Source organism: Dermochelys coriacea, chromosome 25, assembly GCF_009764565.3.
Source record: "Dermochelys coriacea isolate rDerCor1 chromosome 25, rDerCor1.pri.v4, whole genome shotgun sequence".
Classification (NCBI taxonomy): Eukaryota; Metazoa; Chordata; order Testudines; family Dermochelyidae; genus Dermochelys; species Dermochelys coriacea.
The window spans coordinates 10,396,045-10,422,279 of NC_050092.1; the positions used below are offsets into that span (position 1 = coordinate 10,396,045).

The 26,235-nt window shown below is 45.5% G+C and overlaps 1 protein-coding gene and 1 long non-coding RNA gene across 12 annotated transcripts in view; one reads left to right on the top strand and one right to left on the bottom strand.

The window, feature by feature from the left end:
* Positions 1-880: 880 nt before the first annotated feature.
* On the bottom strand, positions 881-7,919 carry LOC119848335. 2 transcript variants are annotated; one of them, XR_005290238.2, is made up of 3 exons: positions 7,046-7,919; positions 3,604-3,720; positions 881-1,691 (listed from the first exon to the last, which is right to left on the bottom strand). It is a non-coding gene; the product is annotated as an uncharacterized LOC119848335 (long non-coding RNA). The 2 variants fall into 2 exon arrangements; XR_006277043.1 differs by lacking the exon at positions 7,046-7,919 and adding an exon at positions 5,206-5,871.
* A 181-nt stretch (positions 7,920-8,100) lies between these two features.
* Positions 8,101-26,235, top strand: part of LOC119848233 (hippocampus abundant transcript 1 protein-like) — a 29,303-nt gene continuing 11,168 nt past the window's right edge. Inside the window, exons 1-14 of one of the 10 annotated variants that reach the window (XR_006277039.1) lie at positions 8,101-8,455; positions 11,918-12,013; positions 13,504-13,566; positions 15,065-15,192; positions 15,744-15,858; positions 16,461-16,679; positions 17,410-17,523; positions 18,138-18,209; positions 18,481-18,593; positions 19,032-19,129; positions 19,880-20,043; positions 20,134-20,424; positions 22,982-23,038; positions 24,724-25,220. Coding sequence is in view for 1 of the 10 variants with exons in the window: in XM_038383731.2 (XP_038239659.1) it covers positions 8,372-8,455; positions 11,918-12,013; positions 13,504-13,566; positions 15,065-15,192; positions 15,744-15,858; positions 16,461-16,679; positions 17,410-17,523; positions 18,138-18,209; positions 18,481-18,593; positions 19,032-19,129; positions 19,880-20,043; positions 20,134-20,343 (1,476 nt within the window). In the remaining 9 variants the exon portion in view is untranslated. Of the gene's footprint in view, positions 8,456-11,917; positions 12,014-13,503; positions 13,567-15,064; positions 15,193-15,743; positions 15,859-16,460; positions 16,680-17,409; positions 17,524-18,137; positions 18,210-18,480; positions 18,594-19,031; positions 19,130-19,879; positions 20,044-20,133; positions 25,221-26,235 lie in introns of those variants that run through there. The other 9 variants (XR_006277041.1, XR_006277036.1, XR_006277040.1 and 6 more) reach the window with 9 other exon arrangements.

The following is a 26,235-nucleotide window of genomic DNA, read 5'->3' on the forward strand; positions in this document are numbered from 1 at the left end:
GACAAGTCGCAAAGCAGCAGGTACGGTACATCCATCATTATGCATGACTCACCACTTGGAGCAGGTTCCCAGCGGCAGGCTTAATTGTCAGCTGCTAATTTTAATGCAGCACATTTAGTCACTCCAGGCAGACAGCCGGTGGGAATATAGTTCAGATGCTGCTGTGACCCTGTGACCCATCCCCACAAATATAGCCTTCCTGAACAACAGCCAACAAAACAACCCCACTTCCCTGGAGTTTCTGTGCAGAAAGGCAGCTGCAGCTCGGAAGAGCATCGCTGTCCTGCAGGGAATCTGCCCTTTCTCCCCTATTGAAGTAAAGGCTGGGCCCGCTCCTAAGCTGATCCTGGGGTGGCCAGCAGCCAAACCTAAGAGCTGTTCTAATTTGGGTCATTTTGTAATGTCCCCTACAGTTTTATACCAGAGAAGGATCCCCCCCATCCTGCTCCAAGGCCTACAGCTTAACGGCTAATTTTCATTGCTCCGGTGGCGCAAAATGACCTCTGAATAGGGCAAGATCTGTTGCACCTCCTCTAGAACATGCTTTGTAAGGACCTGGCTGTCTCCACTGCCCTGTGCTAGACCAAAATATCAGCTTCTCCGCTGTGTGCCGCTAAGAGCTAATGAAGAGTCTCCGTTAGCCCTTTGATCCTCCTGCTGCTAGTGCTATCTCCATGGCTGGGTTCTGAGTGGTCATGAGGACCCAGACCCGGAGAGGTGAAGTGACTAGTCCAAACAATCGGAGCAAGGTGTTATAACCTCTTTCACTACCCAGTGTTGAAATAGTCATGCAAAGGTGCGGGGGAAGGATGGGTTCTCCAGAGATCTTGGTATACTCAGTTTTTGGCAAACACCCAAAAGCCTTCATCCTGTAGTTGAAAGTTTATTGACCAAACACAAGAAATCAAAGCAAGGATTTACACGGAAACTGCGCAATTATGCAAAACAAACTTAATTAAAACTTATTAAAGTCTTTCTCCTTTTGGGGGCAAAATATCAGTCTCTTATTTTTGCCAACAGTTTTTCTCTCAGGAAAAGGGAAGGGTTAATTTTGCTCTCAGTCCTGATGTTTGAAGGAGGTTCGATTCTCCTGTTCCAAGGAACGGAGGGACACAAGGTGGAGGAGAGACAAGCTAGAAAAGTATGTGTGGGGGGGAATTCGGCTTTTGTTGATGATCTTGGAGCAGTGGGAGGCTCGTCAGTTACGAATGGATGCTTCAGGCTGGCCACGAAACCTGATGCTTGGACCCTGGCTCACATTCTGGACAGGGATGTCATCTAGTCAGGTCCTTTCTCCTCAGACAGGGCAGGGCGGGATCATCTCACTGTTCTGAGGCCTACATACAGCGGATTTTAGGATTTGATGAAAAGCTGAGAGAATGAGAGAGGGAATAGGAGGACAAATAGCTGGGCAGAAAGTAACACACAAAGGGAAGGGAAATGGAGCAGGATCTAACTTGCCTCTGACCGGTACCCCTGCAGTGCTGACAATTAGGTGTCCTCCCTGATGGGCTGAGGAGTGGTTGGCATGATGTTATAATGACTTTCAGGATTCACAGATGAAAAACAAAGGCCCTTAAACAAGAGCCAGGCTGGTCCCCTCCTTCTGTCACGGGGTCAGGAAAGATGAGATGAGCTGGTGCGAGGCGAACTGAGGTGAGATGATTTTAAAAGTCTCCTTTTAAGGCGCCCTAAAAGGTGGGGGGGGAGTGAGTGGCCTAGTTAATCTCCTCATTATTTTGAACAGCAATTAAACCATTTCTATAAGGCCATATTTAACTTCCTATTTGACTTCATTTCTACATTTTCTTAAGTCCAACCTCAATGCAGTCCTTGAACCAAAGCAGTAGGCAGTTTTGTTTGGACTAATTTAGTCTCTCTCTGGTTTCTTTGCACCTTTTATAACATTCATTATTGAAATAACTTGACCTACTTTTCATGTTTAATTCCTAAGCGGGCAAAAGTTATAGACTTATTTGTTACAACACCCCGGGGCACCTGCCCTCCTTTCATTTGATGACACCTTTTAGGTAAGGATTTGGAGGCTTAATGCTGGTGTCCAGGCCAAATTCCAGCATTGGGTCATTTCATCCTGCCTCCTTATGCGTCCCCTGTGGTTTCGACATACAAGTTATTCTTTATTTCCCCTATCTAAAACTGCATCTGTGGGGCTGAATTGCTGGCACAGAAACAGCTCCCCTGGTAGCTTGTACTAATGGGTGACATCCTTCCGCACGATAAATGGAAAGGGCTGTTAATGTTTTCTGTATTGGAGTGGGGGGCTACCTTATATGGAGAAATGGGTCCAGAACTCAGACACAGAGGGACACCTTCTGCCCCCTCATACTCCTATGTAACCCCACTAAAGTCAAGGTGGAAGACAGCCCCACGTAACAGAAAGCTGAGCAGACCCTGTTTCAGCGCAAGAAACCAAGTTGCGTGCATGCTGTTAAAACCACCAAGGGCCAGATGGTCAAAATGATGATGATGTCTAAGACAGTAGCACCAAAAGACCCTCACTGAGATCGGGGCCTCGTTGTGCCAGGTGCTGCATAGACACAGAACGAGAGAGAGTTCCTACTTGGAAGAGTCTGCAGTTTTAACAGACAAAGGGAAAACAGTTGCAGAGAGGTGGAGTGACTTGTTTGCAGAGCTGGGAAAGAACCAAGGGTTCCTGATTCCCAGGGCAATGCCCTACCCAGTAGACCGTGCTTCCTCGCTATCAAAAGTACAAATGCTCCAGGCCAGATTTTCAAGTGCTCAGCGCCCACAGCCAGAACTGCAGAAGACCTCAGCTCCCGGTTCGGCACCTAAATAAGAGCTGGGTTTTCAAAACAGCTCAGCCTCCAGCCGGCTTGGGAACATGTGGCCCACTCGTTAGCGCACCGAGATGGGAGCTGAGCCCTGCTGAACATGTGGCCTCTGGTGCGGGGGCTGGCTGAGCGCTTCTGTTTTCTCTACAAATCCAGACCAAAGGGCTCCCCCTAGAGGTAGAAGGCAGGGCTGCTTTGTGAAGCAGGACTGCTCTGTCACCAGCTTTCACATCTCCTGAAAAACAGCAAGCTGCTGGGGGTGAGTGTGAGAAGGAGCTAAGGAATAAATGAGAGTTCCTTAAACACAAGGTTTTCTCCTCAGAATGCCAAGCAGCTTCCATTTTTAAGTCATCAGCTACCTTCTCTTCCTAGCCTTTGTCAGTCTTGTCTATTTAGATGGTAATCTCTTCTGGGCAGGGCCTGTCTCTCACTCTGTGTCTGTGCAGCGCCTCCCACAATGGGGCCCTGATCCAATTTAGTCTCTAGGTGTCAGTTCCCACCAATTTGCATGCAGATGCCAAGCACTGGTATTTGAGAGACCCGCAGCAGGACTCCAAAAGGCAGATTTCCTGCTCAAAGCACAGTGCTACCGTGAAAAGTGACCAAGGTGCATTCTTATGCAACAGACCTGCCCGCTACATGTGTCTTCCCATAGTCCTCTCTGCTGTGACAAAAATGCCTTTTTACTGAATACAGAAGTAGCATCACACTAGACCAAGAATGACAAATGGACAAAGGGGCTCAAACCCCACCCACTGTATAGCTCAATCTCTGGGTGGCGCTTACTTACCTCTAACAGCGACCTGAAGGGCCTGTCGCATTTACACTTTGGCAACACTTGAAGAGCTCGTCATGCCATGAATCCTCATTGAATTGAACCAAATACTGATTTTTGTTCGTTCCTGCCCTGCAGAACCAACATGACAAAGAGAGAGTGAAAGGGGTTGTACATCTTCAATAGAAGTGTTTACTTAGGCAGTTCTATCTGAGCAAAGGTACTGATGACTGTGGGGTTGCATAGGGTCACTGAGGGTCTGATCTGGCCTGCAAAACCTTTATTACAGGTGACAATGCAAGAGGAGGAAAGACCCCAGCTGGACTCACAGATCCCAGGTTGAGTTTGCAGGGCTGACAGTGAGAAACACTATCTTGTTCCTTGCAAAACGGAACACATTTGAGACACGAATCATTGCAAGACACTTGTCAAGGAATCCCAGGATGCACAAAGTTCAGCCTAAGGTTGGCTGTTTCCTACTGGAACTTTCTATCCATGCCACTAGTTCCCTTTATCTTTGATTATTAATTAATTACTTAATTATTATTAGTAGTATTATTTGTATTGGTAGCAACTATGGCCCACAACTGAGATCAAGTCCCTGTTGTGCTAAGCACTCTACATACATATAGTAAGAGACAATCCATACCCTGAAGAGCTGATACGGTAAATAAGAAGAAAGACAAAGGGCAGGAGGGGAAACAGAGATCTGAGAGGTGAAGTGACTTGCCACATATTACCCAGCAGTTTAGTAGCCTAGCCAGCAATTGAACCCAGGTCCCTGCAGTCCACTTTAATGCCCTATCCACTAGCCTTCACTGCCTCAGAGGCATACCAGCCCCTTTATACTCCTGGGTTGGAACTAACAGGACCTCACCTGTTCTGCCTGCCAAGATGAGTCAGCAGATCCTGATGCTCTGTTTACAAAATCCTGCATTTTGAGTATAAAATTTATCTTTAACCTCTGCAAACCCTTCTCAATGGGTAAGACCTTTCACAGGAAGACAGAACCTTTCAGACCCAGTGCTTCATTGCTTATTTCAGTGCAACAGAGAACAAAGTGCCAAAGCTGAAAAGCTGCCCTGCTTGTTGGGTTTCCTTTTCAGCCTTCACAGTTTACAGTATGAGTAGCCTTGGCAGGATTCTCTTTTTATTTCTTATAATATTGATGGACAATATCAATGTTTATTTTTAAACATCTTATTTTTATCAATTTAAATGTTCACCGTTGCAGGAAACTATGGGAGGAGGGGTCAGACAATTATTCAATGACAGCAGATGGCTGAGAATCAAAGTTAAAGCCTCAGAACCATTAAAACCCAAATTGTCAACATCACAAGTCAAAATATACAAAGCAAATGTTCTTAAATCAAACTCTAATAAGTTCTCAAGCCGTAGTTTTCTCACCCTGCCACTCTGTACATTTTTATTATCATCAGTGGAAATATTTTTTGTTGTTTGCATGTGTATGGTGAAATTGACATTTACCAACACTGACTGATAAGAATCTAATCCCTCCAAGTCTAAACCTGAGAGAGCGACGTAGGGCCAAATCAGATTTACATCAGCTGAGCATCTGGCCTTAAGATTTGGTTTCTAGTACTGTATCTATCTCACCTTGGCACAGCTGCTTCCACCATAGCCAGATTGGATACTCATTCATTATTGGAGCAAATCACCATCGGTTTCAGTTGGAAATTGGTGATTTTCACAGAAAGTACAACTACACTCTGGACTATACAGAGCTGAAGGCCGTGACTTTTCAGGTAAGTGGTGACCCAGTGTCCACAAGCAAGGATAATGTGCTAACAACTGATGTCTGCACCCTGTGCCTGCATCACCTTACACTCCTATGAACGTGGTGGTCTCTCTGATGTTTATCACCCTAAAAGGTGAAAGCATGAATGTATCTGAGGACAGTTTCTTTCCAACTAACAATTCAAACATTGCTAATAATTAATAATATTAAATTATTAACAATTATTTATCTTCTTTTGCTTGGAATGTTAGCCACCCCATTTTAAATGCTGCCAGGTACCGCGGTGATGGGGGCCTTAGCAATGTGAGTATAATAATCATTAATGGTAAAGGGCTAGATTGTGACGCCTTGAACTGATCGCAGTCACAAGCCACATACACAGGGAACAACTATTTGTTAATGGGCTCCTCGGTCTAGCAGACAAAGATCCAATGGCTAGAAGTTGAGGCTAGACAAATTCTCGCTAGAGACAAGGTGTAAATTTTTAACAGTGAGGGAAATTAACCATTGGAATAATTTACCAAGGTTATGGTGGGTTCTCCATCACTGGCAATTTTTAACAAAGAATAGATTTTTGTTTGTTTGTTAGTATATGCTCTAGGAGTTATTTTGGGAAAGTTCTATGCCTGTGTTATTTATACAGGAAATCAGACTAGATGATCACAATGGCTCCTTCTGGCCTTGGAATCTCTGACTCTGATGACCGCTTTCTCACGAGTCCCACTGAAGTTACACAGAGGTTGAGAAGGTTTCCTTGTGGTGCTTCATTCTAAGTAAACCAGGACTTGGCATGCAGATTTAACTGCTCTTCCTACTTGAAGATCTTAATCCTCCACCATCGCCAGCTTTTCTGCACTACATTCCCTTCTTTTGTGACGTGCATATCTCCCTTTTGTTCTGCTGGCTCATTGCCCATTCTCTTAGTATCACGAGGCTTGTTGATAATTTGTTTGTTTGGGCTGAAGGGCAGGGAGGACCTGCTGTTGATTATTACTTGTGATCATTTCTAGCACAGTGTTTGTGCTTTACAAAAGGCAGAATGCTGCAAATTTGCCTGTCCCAAGGAGCTTATGTAACCCATTTTAGGACAGTGTGGGTCTTTGCCCCACTCTACCAGCTGGTGTAGAAGTTAAGAGCCCATTACAGATGTCGGCTATTACCGTTACTCCTTTAGCTCCAGCTTATGCTTTTTAGTTCTGAAAATCATAAGTGAAACACACTGCTGTCACCTCAAACAGGTCCCTATACTCCCAGGCTGAGACCAACAGCTTCAGGCAGGGGAAGGTCTGGAGAACCAGTAAAAACTGAGGAAGGATTTGGGGGAGCAAGTTGAGAGAGAGGGAGCTTGGTAGGCAACAACTGGGAGACTTTGGGATGTACAGAACTGGCCTCAAAGCAGGCAAGGGATTTTGTACAGCCCACACATATCACCTTGCAGAAGAATCCAAGCCATTTCTTGATAGAAAAAAATCACATGGAAGGGGGCTTCACACAGTGACACTGTCGTGCAAAGGGAAGAGAGGAGATCTGAACTAGCCAAAGCCAGGAGGGATCAGGTGGAGCTTTGGTGGTAGAAAGAGGAAGTCGCTGTCTGGAAGAAGCCATCTCAGCTACTCTGAGGGAGCTCTAGAGGAGAAAAGACACAGCTCAGCAGCTCCCTAACTCCTGCTCCGATGGGGGATTCACTTTGGTACCCACCAGAACCCAGATGCTATAACTAGATTGTGTCCAGTGGAGCCGACTACAGCGGAGAGGACTGTTCCTGGGATGCAATGCTTCCTCTTGACCCACGTGAGCTGGAGGGGCAGCCTAGGGGGGAGGATGGCCTCCCCAGCATGCACTGCTCCATCATGATCTCCATGCATAGCTCCCAGAATGCACTGCTCCATCTTGTTCCTCATGCATGGCCCATGGGGATTAGGGCTCCCAGCATGCACTGCTCCATCATGATCTCCACGCATAGCTCCCAGCATGCACTGCTCCATCTTGCTCCTCATGCATGGCCCATGGGGATTAGGGCTCCCAGCATGCACCTCTCCCTTAGTGCAGTCCACTTGTGCAGCCCATGATCAGGTCCTAGTATGCACTCCTCCATTTACCTCTCCCTCCCCAATCGGTTCAGTAGCACCATCACGTCCCCCCACCATCCAGGTCACTGGCACAGCACAATTCCCTCATTTAGGTCAGTGGCACAATTGATCAATGGTACAGCCTGTAACACCCCCCTTTGGTGGTACGGTCTCGCCATTATTAACAGCGGTATCAGTGGTACAATCCTTCCCCTCGACACACACCCCCGTAGGTTAGTGGAACAGCCCGATAAAGCTGCACAATCTGAGCGACCGTTTATGACCGTTAACCAATAGTTCCACCTTTCCCCTGTCTATCTACAGTCTAGTCCAATCGGAGGGCCCGACTCCTTGATGCACAGGTGCGGATGAGCCAATCCCGAGGAGGGGTAGAGAAAACGAGGCTGCGCTGGGAGGCCCGCCGCCGGGTCTTTTCCAGGGCAGAGCGAAAGGGGGCGCGGAGCTCCGCGATAGGGAGTCAGAAATGATTGACGGCCACGACAGTCAATAGCATGTTTTATTTGCGGTGGTGACGCGGGAACGTGGGCGGGGCCTGTGGCCTGGTGGGCGTGGCGCACGGTGGAATAGCCGGATCCGGAAGGCAGCCGGAGGGAGGGGCGGGGTGCGGTCGCGGCGGCGATGGGGTGAGCTGAGGGGCGGGCGGAGCCTGTTCCGGCTGCGCGCGCAGCGGGCGGAAGCGGCTGAGGAGGCGCTGACGGGCGGCGCCGCGGGGTTGCCCTGAGGAGCGAGCCGCGCCGGGCTGGGGAGGAGGCAGCCGGACGGAGCGGGCCGCCGCCGTGGGGGGGGGGATGGTGTCGGCGCCTCCGGCGTGAGGCGGTCCCGGTGGCCCTGAGTCCTTCCCCCCTCCCCCCCGGGCTCAGTCTGGCCCGGCCCCCGGGGGGAGGATGGGGCCGCAGCGGAACCCGGGCAGCAGCAGCAGGGCCCCGGCCTCACCATGACCGGCGAGAAGAAGAAAAAGAAGCGGCTCAACCGCAGCGTCCTGCTGGCCAAGAAAATCATCATCCGGGACGGAGCCAGCGTGAGTCCCCCCGGGGGCGGGGGTAGGCTGGGGGGGCGGGGCCCGGGGTGGAGGGAAGGGGGCAGGAAGCTGGAGGGGTCTGGCGGGGGAGGGGGGACTTTGCTCCAGCCGATTTTCCCGGCCCATCGCCCATACGCTAGGCCTTCGCCTTGCTGGCCCCCGCCATGGGTGCCGTTGACGGATCCCTAGGTGGTGGGTGAGCAGTGGGCAGTGGGCAGCACTGGCCTAGTGTGGGAATCCCACATGGCAGGTGGGAGCCAAGAGCACTTGTGCTGTTTGCACCACGCTGGGGCTATCTTCAGGGTGGGGAAAACACAGCTGCGATCTCCTTGGGAGCCATTCGATGAAGATCTGAAGCGTGGATCTCACCAGTGCGGTGGGTCCAGTGGAATGAAACCAGCTGGACCAAGCTGTCACGTGAGTTGTGCGTGTATTTGGAGCTTGCACGCCTCACTGTGTAGGCTGACCCTGAGGCTTGGATTTGCCGGGGGTCTGACATATTTGGGGCCTTCTGTTGAGAAGTGTTTTTGGAGTAGGGAGAGACCAGCATTGTAACATCACCAGATGCTACCAGTATATGCCTATAACGCAGATTATTACACTCTGCTGTAGTTAAATTTTAGCACTGTGCTTTGTATTTTAGACTACTAGTGTACTAGGTACACCAGAGTATAAGATACTGAGTGGTAAGCGCTTTCCCGCCATGCTGGCCCTCATGGAAGCCAAGTTATTAAGTTGTGGTCTCCTCCCACCATGCTGGTTCTCATGGGACCCAAGCAGTCATATCTGTAAAGTAAATGGCTGTTTCTGAGGCTAATATAGCACCCATTAAACTTTTCATATGGCAGTTATAGCACTGCCCTGGGGGACAATCTACTTGGGTACAGTGATCTCTCAATATATTTTGAAGCAGATTGATCATCTTCCTTTTTCATCAAACTTGCTAAACTGGTTTGGACTAGTCAAAATGGAAAATACTTGTTTAGGTTGGAAACAATTCAAACCTGAACTTTACCTGTATTCTTTCTTGTAAAGTAAGAGATTACTCTAAACTTGATTTGTTACACTGAACACTGAAACAAACTTGGAGCCATGGGACTCAAAGGGTTACAAATAGATGGGTTTTGCTAAATCCCTGCCATTAACAGAACAAATATAAAATGTACATCTGTTTGATTAGTGGAGTGTTCTCTAGGCAAACTACAAACAGTGGGAACTGAACACTTGCAGTAAACAATATGAGGGAGAAGATGACAGGGTGGGTGGGGCGGCACTAAGCAATGTTAAAAGCCAGTGAAATGTTAATTATTGTGCTATTTTCAGGAGTGGCTACAAGCACAACCAAAGTGGGTCATTCAGAACAGTAAAACATGCATGTGAGGTCAGCCCCAGAAGTAAACTTCACCTGGTACTTAGTGACCAGTGTCCTTCTACAGTGTAATCTTTAGTTCGTTCTTCAGAGTTTGGGATGCTGGTTTAGGCATTGAAAGATGAATCATATAAATAGGTGGAAGATGCAAAAAGCTGTAAAACAGGAACGAAGGTTTTCTATTTGTCTAACTGTACTCCAATGCTAACAAGTTGTTATGGAATTGTTCAGATTCCCGACAGGGTTCAAATACTGTGACTAACTGTTAGCAGGGATGGTGGGTGAAATCATTTTTCAAATAGTCTTCTGCCTGACACTTCATCCACATGTAGCATAACTGCAAACCATGTTAATGAACCACATTAAATTGGTTTAAAAGGTTATATTTCGGCCATTGTCTGGCCTAATGTAATACACTGATTTACTACATTTGATCATGTTTCCTTCTATTGACTGGCTCCACTGACGATAACAGCCTGCTACTTACAGCTAAAGAACTTACGGCTTTAGCCCAGATGTTGGGATTTGTGCTTTTGGTGCTGAATGTCCTGAGTTCAGTGCCCACTGGCAACAGATTTGGCCACAATTCATCCCATTAGTGTGGTTCCAAAATAAAATCTCTATTAATGCTAGACAGGAAAAGGGGGCTTGCAATAACCAATAGCTAATTGTGGTTAATGCTCATTTTCTCCAACATAGTAATTGCTTGCACAGTCCATGCTGTATTATAAACTGGGCCCTCCGCAAGTTCTTGTTGCCAGTTCTGCTGTGATCCAGGCTGCTCAAATAGTTCTATACTGTCTGAAGGGGTTTACCTGTTTCCCAGAGTTCATAACCTCTGCTGCTCTGTTGAGGTATCTTTGTTTTGTCCGAGTGACAAAAAAAATCTAACTGCAGAGTTTTGATTGAAAGGGTGTAATGGAAGGATGTGATGGGGGAAGAAGAGAGACAACTTCTTTCTGTGACGGGAAGTATCTCTCCTTCTACCAAGACAGTGTAATTGGATGAGGGAATTAAATATCCATGCAACTTGCAGTTTTCTCCAGCATTGCTGGCATAATGCCACCTTCACATTTTGTAGCAACAGAGAAAGGGTTTGTCTAGTTGTTTGTGTAGAATAAAAATAACTTCATTTAATGACCATATTTCCCTAGGGTATTCCCTGTTTTGCAGGTGTTTGTCTTTGAATCAGATTTACAATCTGTTTAAAGGAAGCATCTTTAATAGAAACTGTTAATAAGACCAGGATCTCAGAATCTTGTCTTCTCTTGCTCTGTTAACAGTTACTCTAATCTGTAGCTCTCCCAGAATAATTCTGCTAATATTTGAGGTAACAGCAGGCTATAAATTCCAGCATACCTTTCACACTGTGCCACAACTAAACTAAATGGGAAGCCCATTCATCTACTCTAGAAAAAACACACACACACAAGGGCTGAGGTTTTCCACAGCTGACAGGAGATTCTGACATTCAATTTCCATTCAAATTCATGGGAATTGTCTTAATTCCTTAGTTGGCTTTGAAAATTTTAAACAGCTTGGTTGAACAACAGATGTACTTTATAATGTATCAGCACTCATCTTAGTGCTATCTGTGCTTTCTGGTGTGTTAAAGTCATGTAGGCCAGTTGCACTAAAATCCCCCCTTGTGAAAGGCACACTATGCTTCTGAGTGTTTGATCTGTGCAATTCCCTGACACAGCTAAGTTGAACCCTGTTTGCTTTCTACACTCCCTTGTGACTCCTGTTCTCCGTAAGCCTGTGACCTTGCAGGTACACCTACGCAGCAATGGAAAACCTGGGTCAGTAGCTGAAATTTAGCACTTGGGGAAATGTGTTTTCTGTAGCTAACTCCTCTATCAGCATTTGAGGGAAATTCAAATGCTTCCCTTCAGTTGTCCCCCCACGAGCTAAGGGGAAGACTTTCAAAGGCACAAAGGGCAATTAGCTGTCCCATTCCCATTGGAAGTCAGTGGGAGTTGAGCACCTACCTGTCCTTTATGCCTTAGAAACTCTCCCCCTGTATGGCTATGAATTTATGCACCAAACCACTTTTCAGATTTCAGGGCATTAACGTGTTTTTTTTCTTTCAGCGACAGGGGATTGGAGAGCCCAGTGTATACCATGCGGTGGTGGTTATTTTCCTGGAATTTTTTGCCTGGGGGTTACTCACCACCCCTATGTTAACGGTGAGAAACTGACTCTTGCTGATGGTAGCATGGTGGCAATGCTGAGGTTGAGGATTTCATTAAAGATCTGGGTTTGGGTTTGAAGCACGAGAGGCAAAATCTAGGATATTCTACCTTAGATCTGTAGAACTCATTCTGAAAAGTACTTTACACATGGGAATTGCTGCAGCCATCTCTTGAGTGGAACATGGTAATTGTTTAAAAGCACATAAGAACGCTGCTTAGTAATTTAGGACAGAGAATGAAGAATACATTATTTGAAATGGAATGGGGGAGTTAGTGAGGCAGAACTTAAGAACCCAAGCTGGAATTTGGCCAGAATTTCTTGGGTACTGATGAAAAAGTGCCATGGGAGATCTTTAATGACTGAGCAAGGGCGTGATGTTTTATAACTCATCCAATGACTGCAACTTTCACATAGGTGCTAGGACATTGATTTAGTACTGATGCAGAGATAGGGTTGCCTCTTTCTGAATTACCAGTACCACTCCCTGCACTGTCAAGTTCTGTCCAATTACTGACCCCACACAACCTTGCCAAGATCTCAGCTGGGCGGGTGACAGACTGTCATGAAAAATTGTTTGCAGTGTGGTTGTAGCCATGTTGGTCCCAGAATATTAGAGATAAGGTGGGTGAGGTAATAAAATGTTTTATTGGACCAACTTCTGTTGGTAAGAGACAAGCTTTCAAGCTTACATAGAGTTGTTCTTCACATCTGTGCTAGGTGACCCTGTGATGACCAATATAGGTAACAAAGGAAATGCCGCAATAAAACCAAGAGCAAAGGGTTAGCTTTATCAAAAGAACCAGAATTCCCAACTCAGATATTTGTCTTGAATTAGAGTTAAGTGACTGGAAACTTCCAAGTTGGCAGCTTCAAGGGGGATTCTCAGCTTTCAGAACTTATTTTTGGCAGCTGGTAAGACAAGTCCATATTAGAGTTTAATGTACCATAAAGATCTGTGAACTGATTTCTGGGATCTAGGTAATTTCCGTACAAAGAAGGTCTTGTTCACAAAGGCCCTTAAAAGTACATTCACTAGTATAAAATCAAATATATAGTATATAAGTCAAGTAGGTAGGGGGTACAAAAACAAGAAGGGCGTGGTCAGGAAACACTCACTGAGTTAAATGAAGCAGAAATAGGGATTAGGCAGATGGGGAAGAGATGGGGAAATGTTTCTGTCTGAAATAGCCTCATAGTGTTAGAGAAACTTGGGCACAAGCTCACCCCTACCCAAATCCAACACACTCACATGTCTCCCTATGATGTACGTGGGAGAAGTGGCTGCCTGATGAGGAAACAAAAGGGCTCCGTATATTTTGTTAGCAGAGCATGTGTGTACGATGATTGTGGCATGGGAATAGGAATGTCAATGCTGTGGGCAAACATGGACTGCAGGCTTTAGTCTCGTTTGATGTGATCCTCCTGGCCTTTAACAGCAGAACTTAGTGGGGGATCTGTAAAATTGTTGACTTGGTCTCCACAGGTGTTACACCGGACTTTTCCTCAGCACACATTCCTGATGAATGGCCTGATCCATGGGGTCAAGGTAAGGAATTCTTTCCTTCCATATTAAAGAACCAATGCTGTCGAAGTACAATGGGCCATTCCACCTACCATCTGGGCTTTGTTCCAATCTGAGAACAAGGTCAGTAGCAATGGAAAGTCATTAAAATCAGAGTGCTGTTTGGTGTGATTAGTCTAATCTTCAGTGGGTAAGTGGCCACCTTATTGGCAAGCTCAGCAGAAGGGCAGTTCTGTTTTCATGCCCAGTTGATTCTCTGTGTGCTAATCCATTTAGGTATTTTCTTCCAGAATAGCACTGACAGTCTGCTGGATTGCCCAGGAAGCCTGAACCCTATGCCGTAGGGTCCGACTCCAGTCCTGGAGCATCCATGGAAAAAATTAGTGGATGCTTAGCACCTTTTGGCAGCCTGCTCACCACCCCCGCAGCACCTCTTGTCCGCAAATGGCCCTGCTGATCAACTCCTCTCCCTCCCTCCAAGCACCTCCAGCTTGCTGCAATCAGCTGTTCCATGGCATGCAGGAGGCAATGGGGGCAAGGAGCAGGGATAGGGCAGGCTGGGGGGAAGGGGTGGAACTGGGTGGGAAGAGGTAAGGGTGGAAAGAGGCGGATGGAGCTTGGGAGAAGGGGACAGCGCCTGGGGCGGAGCAGGGGGTTGAGCAACCCTAGGGCCTGGAGGATGCCAGCCCATGTGTTCCATGCTGTGTTTGCTGCTAAGAACGCTCCAAAACAGTATGAGAACAGCCTAGTGACCAGATTCTAGATAAGAAAACAAAAAATAGGTATTGTTATAGCTCTTGAGTAACGGAATTAAAAACAACGTAACCATGATCTAGAAACTCAGCCATCCCGCAGTAGATTAATGATTACAGAGCCACATAGCAACTGGTGAAATGGTTTTAGAGTAGTCCAACACCTGTGGGAGAATTACAGAAGCTGGCAAGGACTAAAACAATCATTTTCTAATTTGCTTGGTAACATGATAGAATTGGTCTTTGGGATGGGCATCAGTATTAGCAGGAGCACCCCAGTGAAAGGAGCATGACTATCATTGAAGGATGATTTTTCTCAGGCATGGGGCAGCTCAAACAATCTCATGTATATCTTAAAGAGCTTATTCCCCCATTTTGTCATGGGTCTGAAAGATTTGTAGATATGGGGAACTTTTACAGAGGCTGAATGGACTTGGCCTCCTTTCACATCCAACAGGTCTCAATCTAGAGCCAGAGCTTTCCCTGAACTGCAACAAATATTGACAATTTGGAGTTTTGCCAGCATCTCCAGGCAGTGTCAGCTCCCTGCTGCACAAATAGGCATGGGAAGACCACAGCTGCAGAATGAGTACTTAGGAAAATAATTTGAGCATTTAGCAGTTTTTCCAGTATAGAGATTTCAGCTATCTAATGATTTGTCATGTTTTGGTAACCTTGCCACCTCCTAGAAATCCCAAACAGTGGATTGCCAGCCAGAGAAAGTGGCTGTGGGATCTGTATCTGGTGTGAACCCCTCTTCCTTCTCCTAGGGCCTGCTGTCCTTTCTAAGTGCCCCACTGATTGGTGCTCTCTCTGATGTCTGGGGCAGGAAGTCCTTCCTTCTCCTCACTGTGTTCTTCACGTGTGCACCAATACCTCTCATGAAGATCAGCCCATGGTGAGTCTATGCTTGGAATGGAGATGATGTGAAGGCGCAGTGATCTGGGAGGGATCAGTCCAGAAGATGAGTGAGAGTGTCATACAGGAATCTGGAGATGTAGTCGCTTGAGATGGTGGAGTTAGGAGGATCTGGAGGTGCAGTGACTGGAGGAGATTGGAAGTGCTTGTATGATGAAGAGAAGGAGCCTCAAGAGGCAGCCTTTCCTTGATCCAGAGCTTCCTTCACACACCATTGGATTATAACTCCAGTCAGAAAGGAATGCCTTCTCCTAGTGTTTGCTTCCCACTACTAAAAACTGCATTGGAACTGAGTTGCATTAATGTTCCCTTTATGTGTGGGATACTATCAGAGATGGGTCTGGACTGGATTTTTAAGCCATGAAGTGTTAACCGGAATGGCAGCCCAATGGCATTTCTGAGCACTTCAGGATGAAGTGAAATAAAATGAATAGAAGCAGGGGTGTGGAGAAGAGACTGTAGTTCAGCAGCATTAGGCTCCTGTTTGTCATGTGTTTCCTCTAACTCTGCCTCTGGGAACATCTCTTTCAGGTGGTATTTTGCTGTCATTTCCATGTCTGGAGTCTTTGCTGTCACCTTCTCTGTGATTTTTGCCTATGTTGCTGATATCACACAGGAACATGAACGCAGTACAGCTTATGGCTTGGTAAGGATTTACATCATTAATTGATTCCCCAAAGAAATACTTCACTGCTCCAGAATTCAGAGAGGTGCAGTGTGGGACCATTTTAAGAGTGGACTCCCCATGGGCATTGCACACAGGACTTCTGCATTCCTCACAATCCACTGTGTCCATTGCTGGTCCATTCCTGACTCCAAATGGAGCAACGTGTTTAGAAACCAACCCCAGAGCTTGGTGCTGTGAAATCTGGAATCCAGCTGTATTGTCATTTAGTCCTTTCTCCAGGCTGTGACACTACACTGTGCTGGCTTCCATGCAAACACAAATAGAACAGTGGCTGTGCACCTGTGGCTTCTGCTGAACTATTCTTGCATAGTGTTATAATAGGATTACTGAAAACACCTTAAGTATTGGTTGAGATGCCTCTGGTTATCTGTCATGACCTAGCCTGAACTCTACCGGGGGGGGAAATGCCACATTTCTGTATTCCACGATTCTGGAAAACCTGTCCCTATAGTTTGGCTACTCCATAGGTGGTGGAGCTGATGGCCTTGGATGACTCTGGGAAAGAGGGTAGGCTCTGACCAGAAGATACTACTACTACTAACATTTGTATTACACTGCAGGTGTCAGCCACTTTTGCAGCCAGCCTGGTCACAAGTCCGGCAATTGGCGCATACCTGTCCCAAGCCTATGGTGATACACTGGTGGTGGTGCTGGCTTCAGGGGTTGCTCTGCTGGATATTGGCTTCATTCTGCTGGCTGTACCAGAATCTCTGCCGGAGGAGATGCGCCCTGTGTCCTGGGGAGCTCCTATCTCTTGGGAACAGGCAGATCCATTTGCTGTAAGTAGTTTGCTACTGGCAATTTTTCACTGCAATTTAACTTCTAGATCTATTTCCCCAAGTACCATGTTAGTTCTTCGAACAGGAGGGTGAAGATAAAAAGGGACTCATTTTGCAAGAGGCAAAGGATGTGAATTTAGACATGATTAAATCAGATGCAAGGAGGAGGATGTCTGGCTGGTTCTTTATTCAATGCTGGGTAATGGGTTGTGAGTGTATATGGCTACATAGTGTCTAAAAACAGCTTCCAGTGTCCCTGAAGAAAAATAATCCTTTGGTGGGAATAACTGATGGTGTGAGTACATCGCCCATTGCTTTGCAATTGCACTCTGTATAGCCATGCGAAAGACCTAGCATGTTGCTGCTTCTGTTAGCCTGGGGGAGAGCTGGTTGGGTCCCTGAAAAGGCTTGTCTTGCTCATTTGCTCCTCACCTTTGTCTCACGTAGGAGTCACTGCCCATATTAATGTTCCAAGGAGAGCCAGAGTTACAGAAATCTAGCTGGATTCTCTGTGATGCTCAGCATTAGCACGGTGAAGTTTCCCACAGCTGGGAAGCTCTTCAAGGCAGAAACAATTTGGTGTCAGACTGATCTGTCATACAGATATGTCCCACTGATGTGGAGAAATGCTGTGGCAGAACAAGCCCTTCCAGGGTGCCCAGTGTATTAAGTAACCCTTTGTGTTGGGTTTGTATCAGAGGGAGCCTAATGGTCCTGTTTGTTTTTCCAGTCTCTCCGCAAAGTGGGCCAGGATTCTACCGTGCTTCTCATCTGCATTACTGTCTTTCTCTCCTACCTTCCTGAAGCCGGCCAGTACTCCAGCTTCTTTTTGTACCTACGACAGGTCAGTCATTGGGGTTAAACTAGGATACAGGTTTGGAAATCAAAGGTTTGTAGTGAGCGTTATAGTCTCATGCATTTGTTTTATTTCCTTCCTGACTATGCAGTATGGGGCGGCACCTTCTGCCCAGTGATCCTGGGCTGGGAGAAAAGGCAGCTTGGCAGCACACCAGCGGCTCTGGTTTGCCACTGCTGACCAGAAGCTGTTTCTTAATGAGGATGAAACAGTACCAGTAACCTGATTGAAAATGGAGGATCCCCATGAATGCTGGTTAACTGTGCAGCCCTTCTGTGCTTTGTGAATGCAGTCCCCAGGCTAATCACTAGCTACCTGCGCTGGACTCGGTGCTTACCCCACCTTGTCGTCTTCAGGCACTTGGGACAGCGTATCCACTCACTTAGTTACCTCTTTAGCCCATGGAAACATCTTCCCTCTTGTCACTGGGGAGGCTTTAATGTTCGCTTTCCCATGAGGCGGTGGAGGGTCAAGTTGTGTGATGCTCAGGCTACTGACATGTAGTATCAGTAAGCACTAGAGATGGCTCTCATGACGTGGCTTTTCTCAGGTACAACACAAAGCTCTTTGCCTGAAATCGTGTCCCTTCTGATTCTTTGCAGGTCATTGGATTTTCCTCAGAGACTGTGGCAGCCTTTATTGGTGTGGTTGGAATTCTCTCCATATTGGCTCAGGTGAGAACCCATTCTCTGGGTACTACTCTCGAACCCCTCGGTTATGAGAATACATCAAAATTTGTGACATTGACGATTGGATTGGCAACTGTCAGAATTCTTTTGTGAAGCCTTATTAATGCATGTTACTAGCTGCTGGACAGCCCAGGGCCTTACAAACCTGACAGTGAGGAGAGTTTCCTCCTCTTTCTTCATCACTTTCTTGTCCAGTGTAGTTGCTTCCTTTCTCCCCACTGTAGTTTGATAACATCATCTCATTTTCTCTTTTCAGACAGTAGTGTTGGGGATTCTCATGCGTTCAATAGGAAACAAAAATACCATCCTCTTGGGCTTAGGCTTCCAGATTCTACAGCTTGCCTGGTACGGCTTTGGATCGCAGCCTTGGTAAGAAGAAAAGGAGTACTTGTGGCACCTTAGAGACTAACAAATTTATTAGAGCATAAGCTTTCGTGAGCTACAGCTCACTTCATCGGATGCATTGCCTTGGTAAGAGTGGGTTTGCATGATTGACACATTTCTCATCCCTCCCCTCTTTAGCCAGCTGCTTGTGCCCAATGTAGTTGTGCAATGTTCTCTATTTGGCCACCAGAGGGAGATATTTGTCTGCTCTTCCAGCTTTAGTTTGCAGTACTTCTTGTATGGAAAGTGCTCCTCCTTTCTGCTTTATGCAGTGGTTTTCAACCTGTGGTCCACAGGCACCTGGGGGGTCTGCAGACTTGTCTAAGATTTCCAGAAGGCTTTGCATCTCCATTTGAAATTTTTTAGAGATCCGCAAATGAAAAAAGGTTGAAAACTGCATTTAATGGGCTGATTTCTTTATAGGATGATGTGGGCAGCAGGAGCTGTGGCTGCCATGTCCAGTATCACTTTCCCAGCCATCAGTGCCATGGTGTCCAGAAACGCAGATCCTGACCAGCAGGGTACGTCACACTTGATTAAAATTCATCCAGCAGTTATCCTGACAAGTTTTCTACTACTTTTACATCGGTAGGGAGAGAGCACTGCTGATACTGCAGGGAGGATAGGTATTTCTTTAACCTTTTGAAATCCAGTGAACATCTGGACACACTGCAGCATCGCTGTATGCCAACAACCCTCCGTGTTAATTCTCTGGTGTGTACAGCGTGAGTACTCCTAATGGGTACCTATATGCTCAAAAGAATATAGGATTGAGAATCTAGTTTTAGGTATACTAGTTTCTAGGAACTAATTTACACCATCAGCCTATCAAGACTGGTATCTGCCTTTTTAACAATACCTGATGCTTGAGGAAGGGTCTCATAAAACACCCCATAATGGTTTTCTGCAACATTGAAAACTACTCATTTGAGATAGGGAGGAAGTTCCTACTTGACCATCCACCTACCTTGAGTTTGTTCCCTGAATCTTGAGGTTAGATTGCCTCTAATTCAACCTCCTATGTTCATCTGTAAGTTGTGGCATGACTTGCTTGTGCCCATGCTCTGGGAAAGGCAAGCTCACTGTTAATGTGTTTGTAGGGAGGTACAGCTACGTAGGAGCCGAGATCTGTCAAGACAGTCGTTGGTTTACGTGTGTTCTGGATGTGGACTTAATCCTGTTCTTGTGCAGCACAGATGTCTTGCCTATAAAGAGATCTCCTTTAGAAAGCTGGAGGCTTATGACTTCCCGGTCTTCACTTTTTCTCTCAGGTGTGGTTCAGGGGATGATCACTGGAATTCGGGGGCTCTGTAATGGGCTGGGGCCAGCTCTCTATGGCTTCGTCTTCTACCTGTTCCATGTGGAATTGAATGAAATGGCTGAAGTGGAAACCATGGGTAAGGCCACGAAGGTCATGGTCAACCCTACTGATGAGGTATCCTATCCAGTTTCATCACGAGCTTTGTCTGTCTTCCCACTTCACTGCGACTTGCAGCATTAATCATTCCTGTACTTTGCTTTACAGAGTAGCATTATCCCAGGGCCCCCTTTCCTCTTTGGAGCATGCTCGGTCCTGCTGTCGCTCCTAGTGGCCTTGTTCATTCCGGAACACAATCTTGCATTGAGATCGGGCAGCCATAAGAAACACAGCAATGGAGCCCAGACCCACACCCACAGCCCACAGTCTGGAGGATCAGATGGCAAGGAGCCCCTGCTGGAGGACAGTAGTGTATGAGGGGAGAACTTGAATCTCTTGCTTTTCAACTCCACGCCAAGGATTGACTGTACCAACTGGAGTTGGGGTGAGAGTCGGGAGGTAATAGACTGTACCACTAACAGCTAATGAGGGTGGGAAAAACTGTCCTTCAAAGCCAAATACATCCAACTGGTGCAAAAAATGAGATTGCACCATCTGGTGGTGAAGGAAGAAGTTCGACTGCACCATGTGAAGGGATAGTTCTTAAGGAAAACCTGCTTTTGTATGTGAATGGTGAACTTCAGTGTCGCCTGCCATATATTCACCTTGCCAATGAAAGTGAGGAACCAGAATTCTATCCCTGCTCTTTAATATAAACTAAATGAATTGACAATGAGAGAAAACCAAGCCTTCAGTTACATGTCCCTTCCCCCAATATAATCAGTACTAGCCTCTAGCCCATTCTGCTTGATGGGCTAACCTACTTCAGGCTGAGGACTGGGGGAGCATAGAAATCACAGTCCAAGCCTCTATCCTCAGCGCATGCTGAGAGTACAAGATGGTCTGATACACTAAATACAGAGCAATGTACGTGTAGAATAGACCAGTCAGTCTCCAGCTGAGCAGATCTTTACTTCTTGAGGATCTGATGAATTTGCCTATTCCAGCCCATGTGATAAATTCAGACCAAAAAAAATTCTATTTCAATAATGTTCTGAAAGAGGTGACAAAGGCAGGAAGTAAAGGTTCAGCTGTCACTACCCTTAGCTCGCTTGGGAGTGAGTGGGTGGTGAAAAGGCAGTCGTGAGTTCCGAATTTCTTGTTTTGGAACAACTACTTAAATGTAGCACTTTGTCTGCACTTCCGTCTTCTGGAAGTGGATTGAGAGGTTTAAAAAAATCTTTCATGGAACTGGAACATGAGAAAACACACTTCTCTGAGAGAGTTCGGAGAAATTGCTTAATCCATGTTACGCACTTTTATAAAGCGTATTCCTTCCCCCAACTGCTGCTATCTGATAGGAAGCACCTGATGATGGCTCTCTGGGAGGTACAGTTCATATGGGGCTGCAGTCATTCTGCTCAGTCCATCAGTCTGAAAGGCTGCAGCTCAAAAGTTATAACTGAATATATAGATTTGAATTCCACTTGGCATTTCTGAACCTCCTGCAGGGGACAGCCGTCTTGCTGAAAAATGTCTTAGTGACCTCAGCTGTAGGGTTGAGCTCTGCTTAGAGTTAGAGCAGCAGAGGTCAAGCAAAGGCTCAAAACCTGATGTGGGAAAAGTTAAGAGACGTGCATGTTTGGTGTGTCAGGGATGCTTAGCTATTTACAAATACATAAAGGGGCATTCAGAGAGGAGAGAAATCAATTATTCTCATCAGTGTGCGGAATCAGAAGTCATAGGCTTGAGCAGTTACAGGGAAAATATAAGTAAAATATTAGGAGAAACTGTAAGCCAATTGACACAAGCAATAGAACTAGTTAAGGGAACTGTGGATTCATCCACTGGAAATAGTCAAGGCTTGAACTAGAGCAGATGTGATTCAGTAGCTCTCTTGTTATTGGGAAAGTCTTCTGTCCTGTGGTTGTGCTTTGGGTCAGCTTCCTGCTGGCACAGATTTGTGGTAGATATCTTAACCTCTCAATTTATTGGGATCAGGAATCACAGCTAACCTGACTAAGCACAGCTGCATAGATCAGCTCCTAGAATATTGGTGTCACAAATACCCACTTGCAGCAAGGCTCAGGAATGCCGATGACTTCTAAATGAATTTTAGAGCTGGTGAGAGATGCCTGATGGACAGCCCTGGCGACTGAAATCCTCTAACCACAGCAGGTACGGTACAGGGACCAGCACTACAAGCTTCCCCATTCCGCCCTGCTAGTATACCTCAACCTGTCCTGGAGGGACTGCTTTGGGGGATGTGGGGAGTTCAGGCTCCAGGGCTCATTCAATTTATAGCCTCTTGTGAGGCTACCAATGAGGGACCAGTTAATGTCAATGTTGTCAGCAGTTTGTGATGTGGACAGCCGTCTAGTAGGAAGTGGACTGAGATCTACAAAATGAATTTCATGTAGGTTATTGAATAGCTGTTGGGTAGTAACAGCTCACTGTTCCCCTAGACAGAGTTTGAGCTAGTGACCTAATATCCATTCATCCAGTCCCGAGTCAGCCATAAGAAATGATATTAATTAAAATAAATATAATTCACAATTTAACAATTTAGAAACAATCTTTATCACCCAAGTCCCAATCCTGTAGTTGGATCCATCGTCTTATGCTTCTGCAAAGGCCAGGGAACTTCAGGGGAACAGTATGTGAGTGCAAGAGTTTGCCTGCATGGATCCGATTGCTGGGTTAGGGAATAAGTTAGCAGAAAGCTTCACTGAACACAATAGCTCCAGTTTTCTCAAGGCTTGTCCTTGATCGTTATCAGGAACATCTGGTATTGTCCATTCACAGCAAAACCAGATCACCATGTTTAAATTCCTTTTCCCCTGTCTAAAAATCCTTGCTCTGTAGAATAGTATAGCTACTACAGGGTTGTTTTTGGGTTTTTTTTGTTTTGTTTTTTTCTAAAGCCATTTTGTGAGTACAACTAAGTAGAACTGCCAGTTCTTACTCTTGCATTTTGTATTAAAATTGGCTGATGTGCTTTTCTCCCTCCCCCCAGCCATGAAAGTAATAAATGCAATTACCCTGGTCACACTGACGCAATCAGAACTGCAAGGTAAAATATAACTGAAACATCACAAAATAGACTGTAAACTTAATATATAATATATTATAAATCATATATTTTTTAAAAAAATCCTTCCCTTTATTTAATATCTTAGCTTATTAAAACTGACATGTTCTGAATCTAATTTCCTTTTCACCGTTGATGCTGTCTGTGGCTTTCTATTGGTCCTTCACTCTGCTTGGATAGGGAAACTAGTCTGGTTAGTTTCACTTCTTGGTCCTTAGTAGCACAATGTTGTGATATTATGCATTTCCGGACTGCTGCAAAGCACTTAAATTCCTCCAAAATCTGTTCTGACAAACTCAATACAACAATTTTTGTAATAGATTATGTAACACCACATAATCCTAAATCTTGGGCCCAAATGACATTTTACTCTAAGTAAAATAACTAAACTATATTTCTTGGCTAAGGCTGTCTGTTTACAAGCAAATCCTTGAAGAAACTAGTTTCTAAGGCTTGATCTACACTTGAAAGTCATACCGGTATAATTATTGTCATGAAGAGTGTGACTTTTTTCACATACGCAGTTATACCAGTAAAAGCCCTAGTGTGGATGCAGCTATACTAGTATAAAAGTGCTGTACCAGTTTAATTATTTCCCTTTTCATAGAGGAAAAACTACTTTGGTATAGTTACATTGGGTCTTGTCTACACTAGAAAATTGTACTAAGTGGCAATACTGCTGAATTATTCACTCTGGAAGCTTGAATGCAACTTAATGGCAGGGATATTTGCATTCCATGGGAGATTCCACTAATTATCAGTAGTGAAGCAGACAGAGGAATTTGTTTGCAAATCCTTGAAATTACACCTACCTTCTCAGGAAACTGGGGAGGGTCTTCCAACCCCACCCACAGACTCGTTCCCCCTGTATGTGAAGGGGTATGGTCCACCATTCTGCCTTTTGACTGAAGTATTTTGGCCAGGCCGTAAAGGAGCTAGAATTACAGGAACTGAATGAAGAATGTCATTATTCTGAAGGGCTGATAATTCTGTAGCACTCCCTGTAGAAACTGGAAACATCTGTACAGAACATTCAACTAGTGTGGTCAATTTTTGTTACTTTATATGAAAAGCTGCATATTTTTTAAAGTACCTTTTTTTAAAAATCCCTGCAGCATGATGCCAGACACTGGCTGTCCAACATCAATATTATTTCCCCAAGTTTGTCTGCTCAGTGTCATAAAACGGATGAGTAACAGCGATGAAAATTGTGGCTGAAAGCCTTTCACTTCAGTGCCCCTTGCTGGTTGAGGTAAAGATGGCCTTTCCTCTGCAGCTCCAGTACTGATGCAGGAGTTCAAGTTTAAAATCTGATCTTGTTGGATTAAAAATGCATTAAAACCCACAATTTCTCACTCTGCTTTAGTTTTGCAATTTAGAAACAATTCAGTGACAAATTCCTGTTTCAACCTGTCTTTCTCTGCACCTGGGTGGCTGCAAATGTTCTTGGTGGTCTTTGAACGGTGCAGGCATGTGGAAAGGCTGCAAGTTTTAATGAAGAATGGCAGCAATGCCACTCTTTTTTAAATTAATGGAGTTTGCTCTTTGTGACGTTGATTTGTGTTCTTAGCTTATGATATGTATTTAGTTTATTTCAATTGTGTTTAGAACTGGTTAATCTCTCCCACTGATGGGTTATTTATTAAACTGCTACTTTCCTGTTGCAGTAAAATCCTCTTTGCAATCTCACTCTTCTCCTAAACCATGTGAAACAAGATGGCCTTTAAAAATCTGTGCCTGTGATGCTTGAAATGATTCTTTGCAAGGGTCCTAAACATCTCTCAAGCCTTGGGTGAGGTATGCCCTAAGGATTAGTCTCCTGACGTCTGGTCTCCAGATCGCTTTTTCTCCCACCTCTTACTGAAGGCTGATTGACACGCAAACTTGCACCCATTGAACTCTGAGCTTCCTAAAACAGATTATTTCCCAGCGAATTTGTGTAGATACTTATTTTAGATAAGTGGCTGGTCAGCTTTGATCCTGAAATAAGTGTTCAGACAGACTTGAATCACTAACTAAAACTGTATTTGTACCTTTTGCATGTAAATCTGCCCTGAGCTGCTGTCCTCTTGAGTGAATGTGCTCTATGCCTTTCTTCTACCCATTTCCTATGTCGCCAGGACTGTAGGGAGGCTTAAATAAAAATTGGAAAGTGCTTGTACTAGCCTTGGATGAAAGGAGCTGCCTTACTCAGTGCAGAAGTACTATTAATCACTAGGATTCACACTACAAGAAACCCCTCTGGGCGTGATACAGCAACAGTAGCCCGGATCCTGTGTGTTGCGTGACCTAGGCATCAGTGCACGAATACTGTGATGGTCAAATGCCCTACCCTAACAAGCGTGACTTGTGGATTGTCTTGGATTTGTCTGCATTCAATAAGGATTCTCACATGCTTACCAGGACTCACTGACAGTCAGATATGATCTATATACAAGCATCCACCAATCCTGCTTTTGCATACACTAGATCCACCTACCACTAGCTTGTTTTGGGAACCAGGTGGTCAACACACATGACATAACCAGCTTTCCAGTCTCCCATATTCTGTTCGTTTCCAGCCAGGCTTAATTTAGATCCCTTCAAAGAATTTTTTTTCCAGAATAGTTGATGGTGCTAAAGCAAACAATGTAATCATGAGAAATAGAAACAGATGTAACCGATGCTCTTACATGGAATCTGTGATTTATGACTAGAGTCCTCTAATGGGCTGGAGAGGCAGTCACCTTTTACAAGATGCACAGCTATTTGCACTTTGTTTGGACCAGTCGTCTGGAGTTACTTTGCAGTATCCACAGAGTGAGAACCAGATGCTTCATGTGAATCTGATTGGAGTGGGGAAACCTCCCCTTCACACAAATGGCAGTCCAGAGAGTTTGGACTGGGATTTTCAAAACATCATGAGGTATTTGGGTACCTAAATCCCTTTGACTTCATGAGAGTTTGACTTCCTTATTTTCCTGTGAAAATTCTGACCTTAACCGAAAGGCTTCCACCCTTTTACCCTTGTTGAAAATGGCATGTTGCCTTCCCTTGACCCAAAACCTGTTTTCATATAGGTGGCTCAGTGGTGGGCTGATATGCTGCCAGATGGCCCCCTTTTGTGAGTAGATCCTGGCTCATTTTTGGACAGGAATGGCTTGTCTTTGCTAGAACACTGCTTTGAGTTAGAGCCCTTC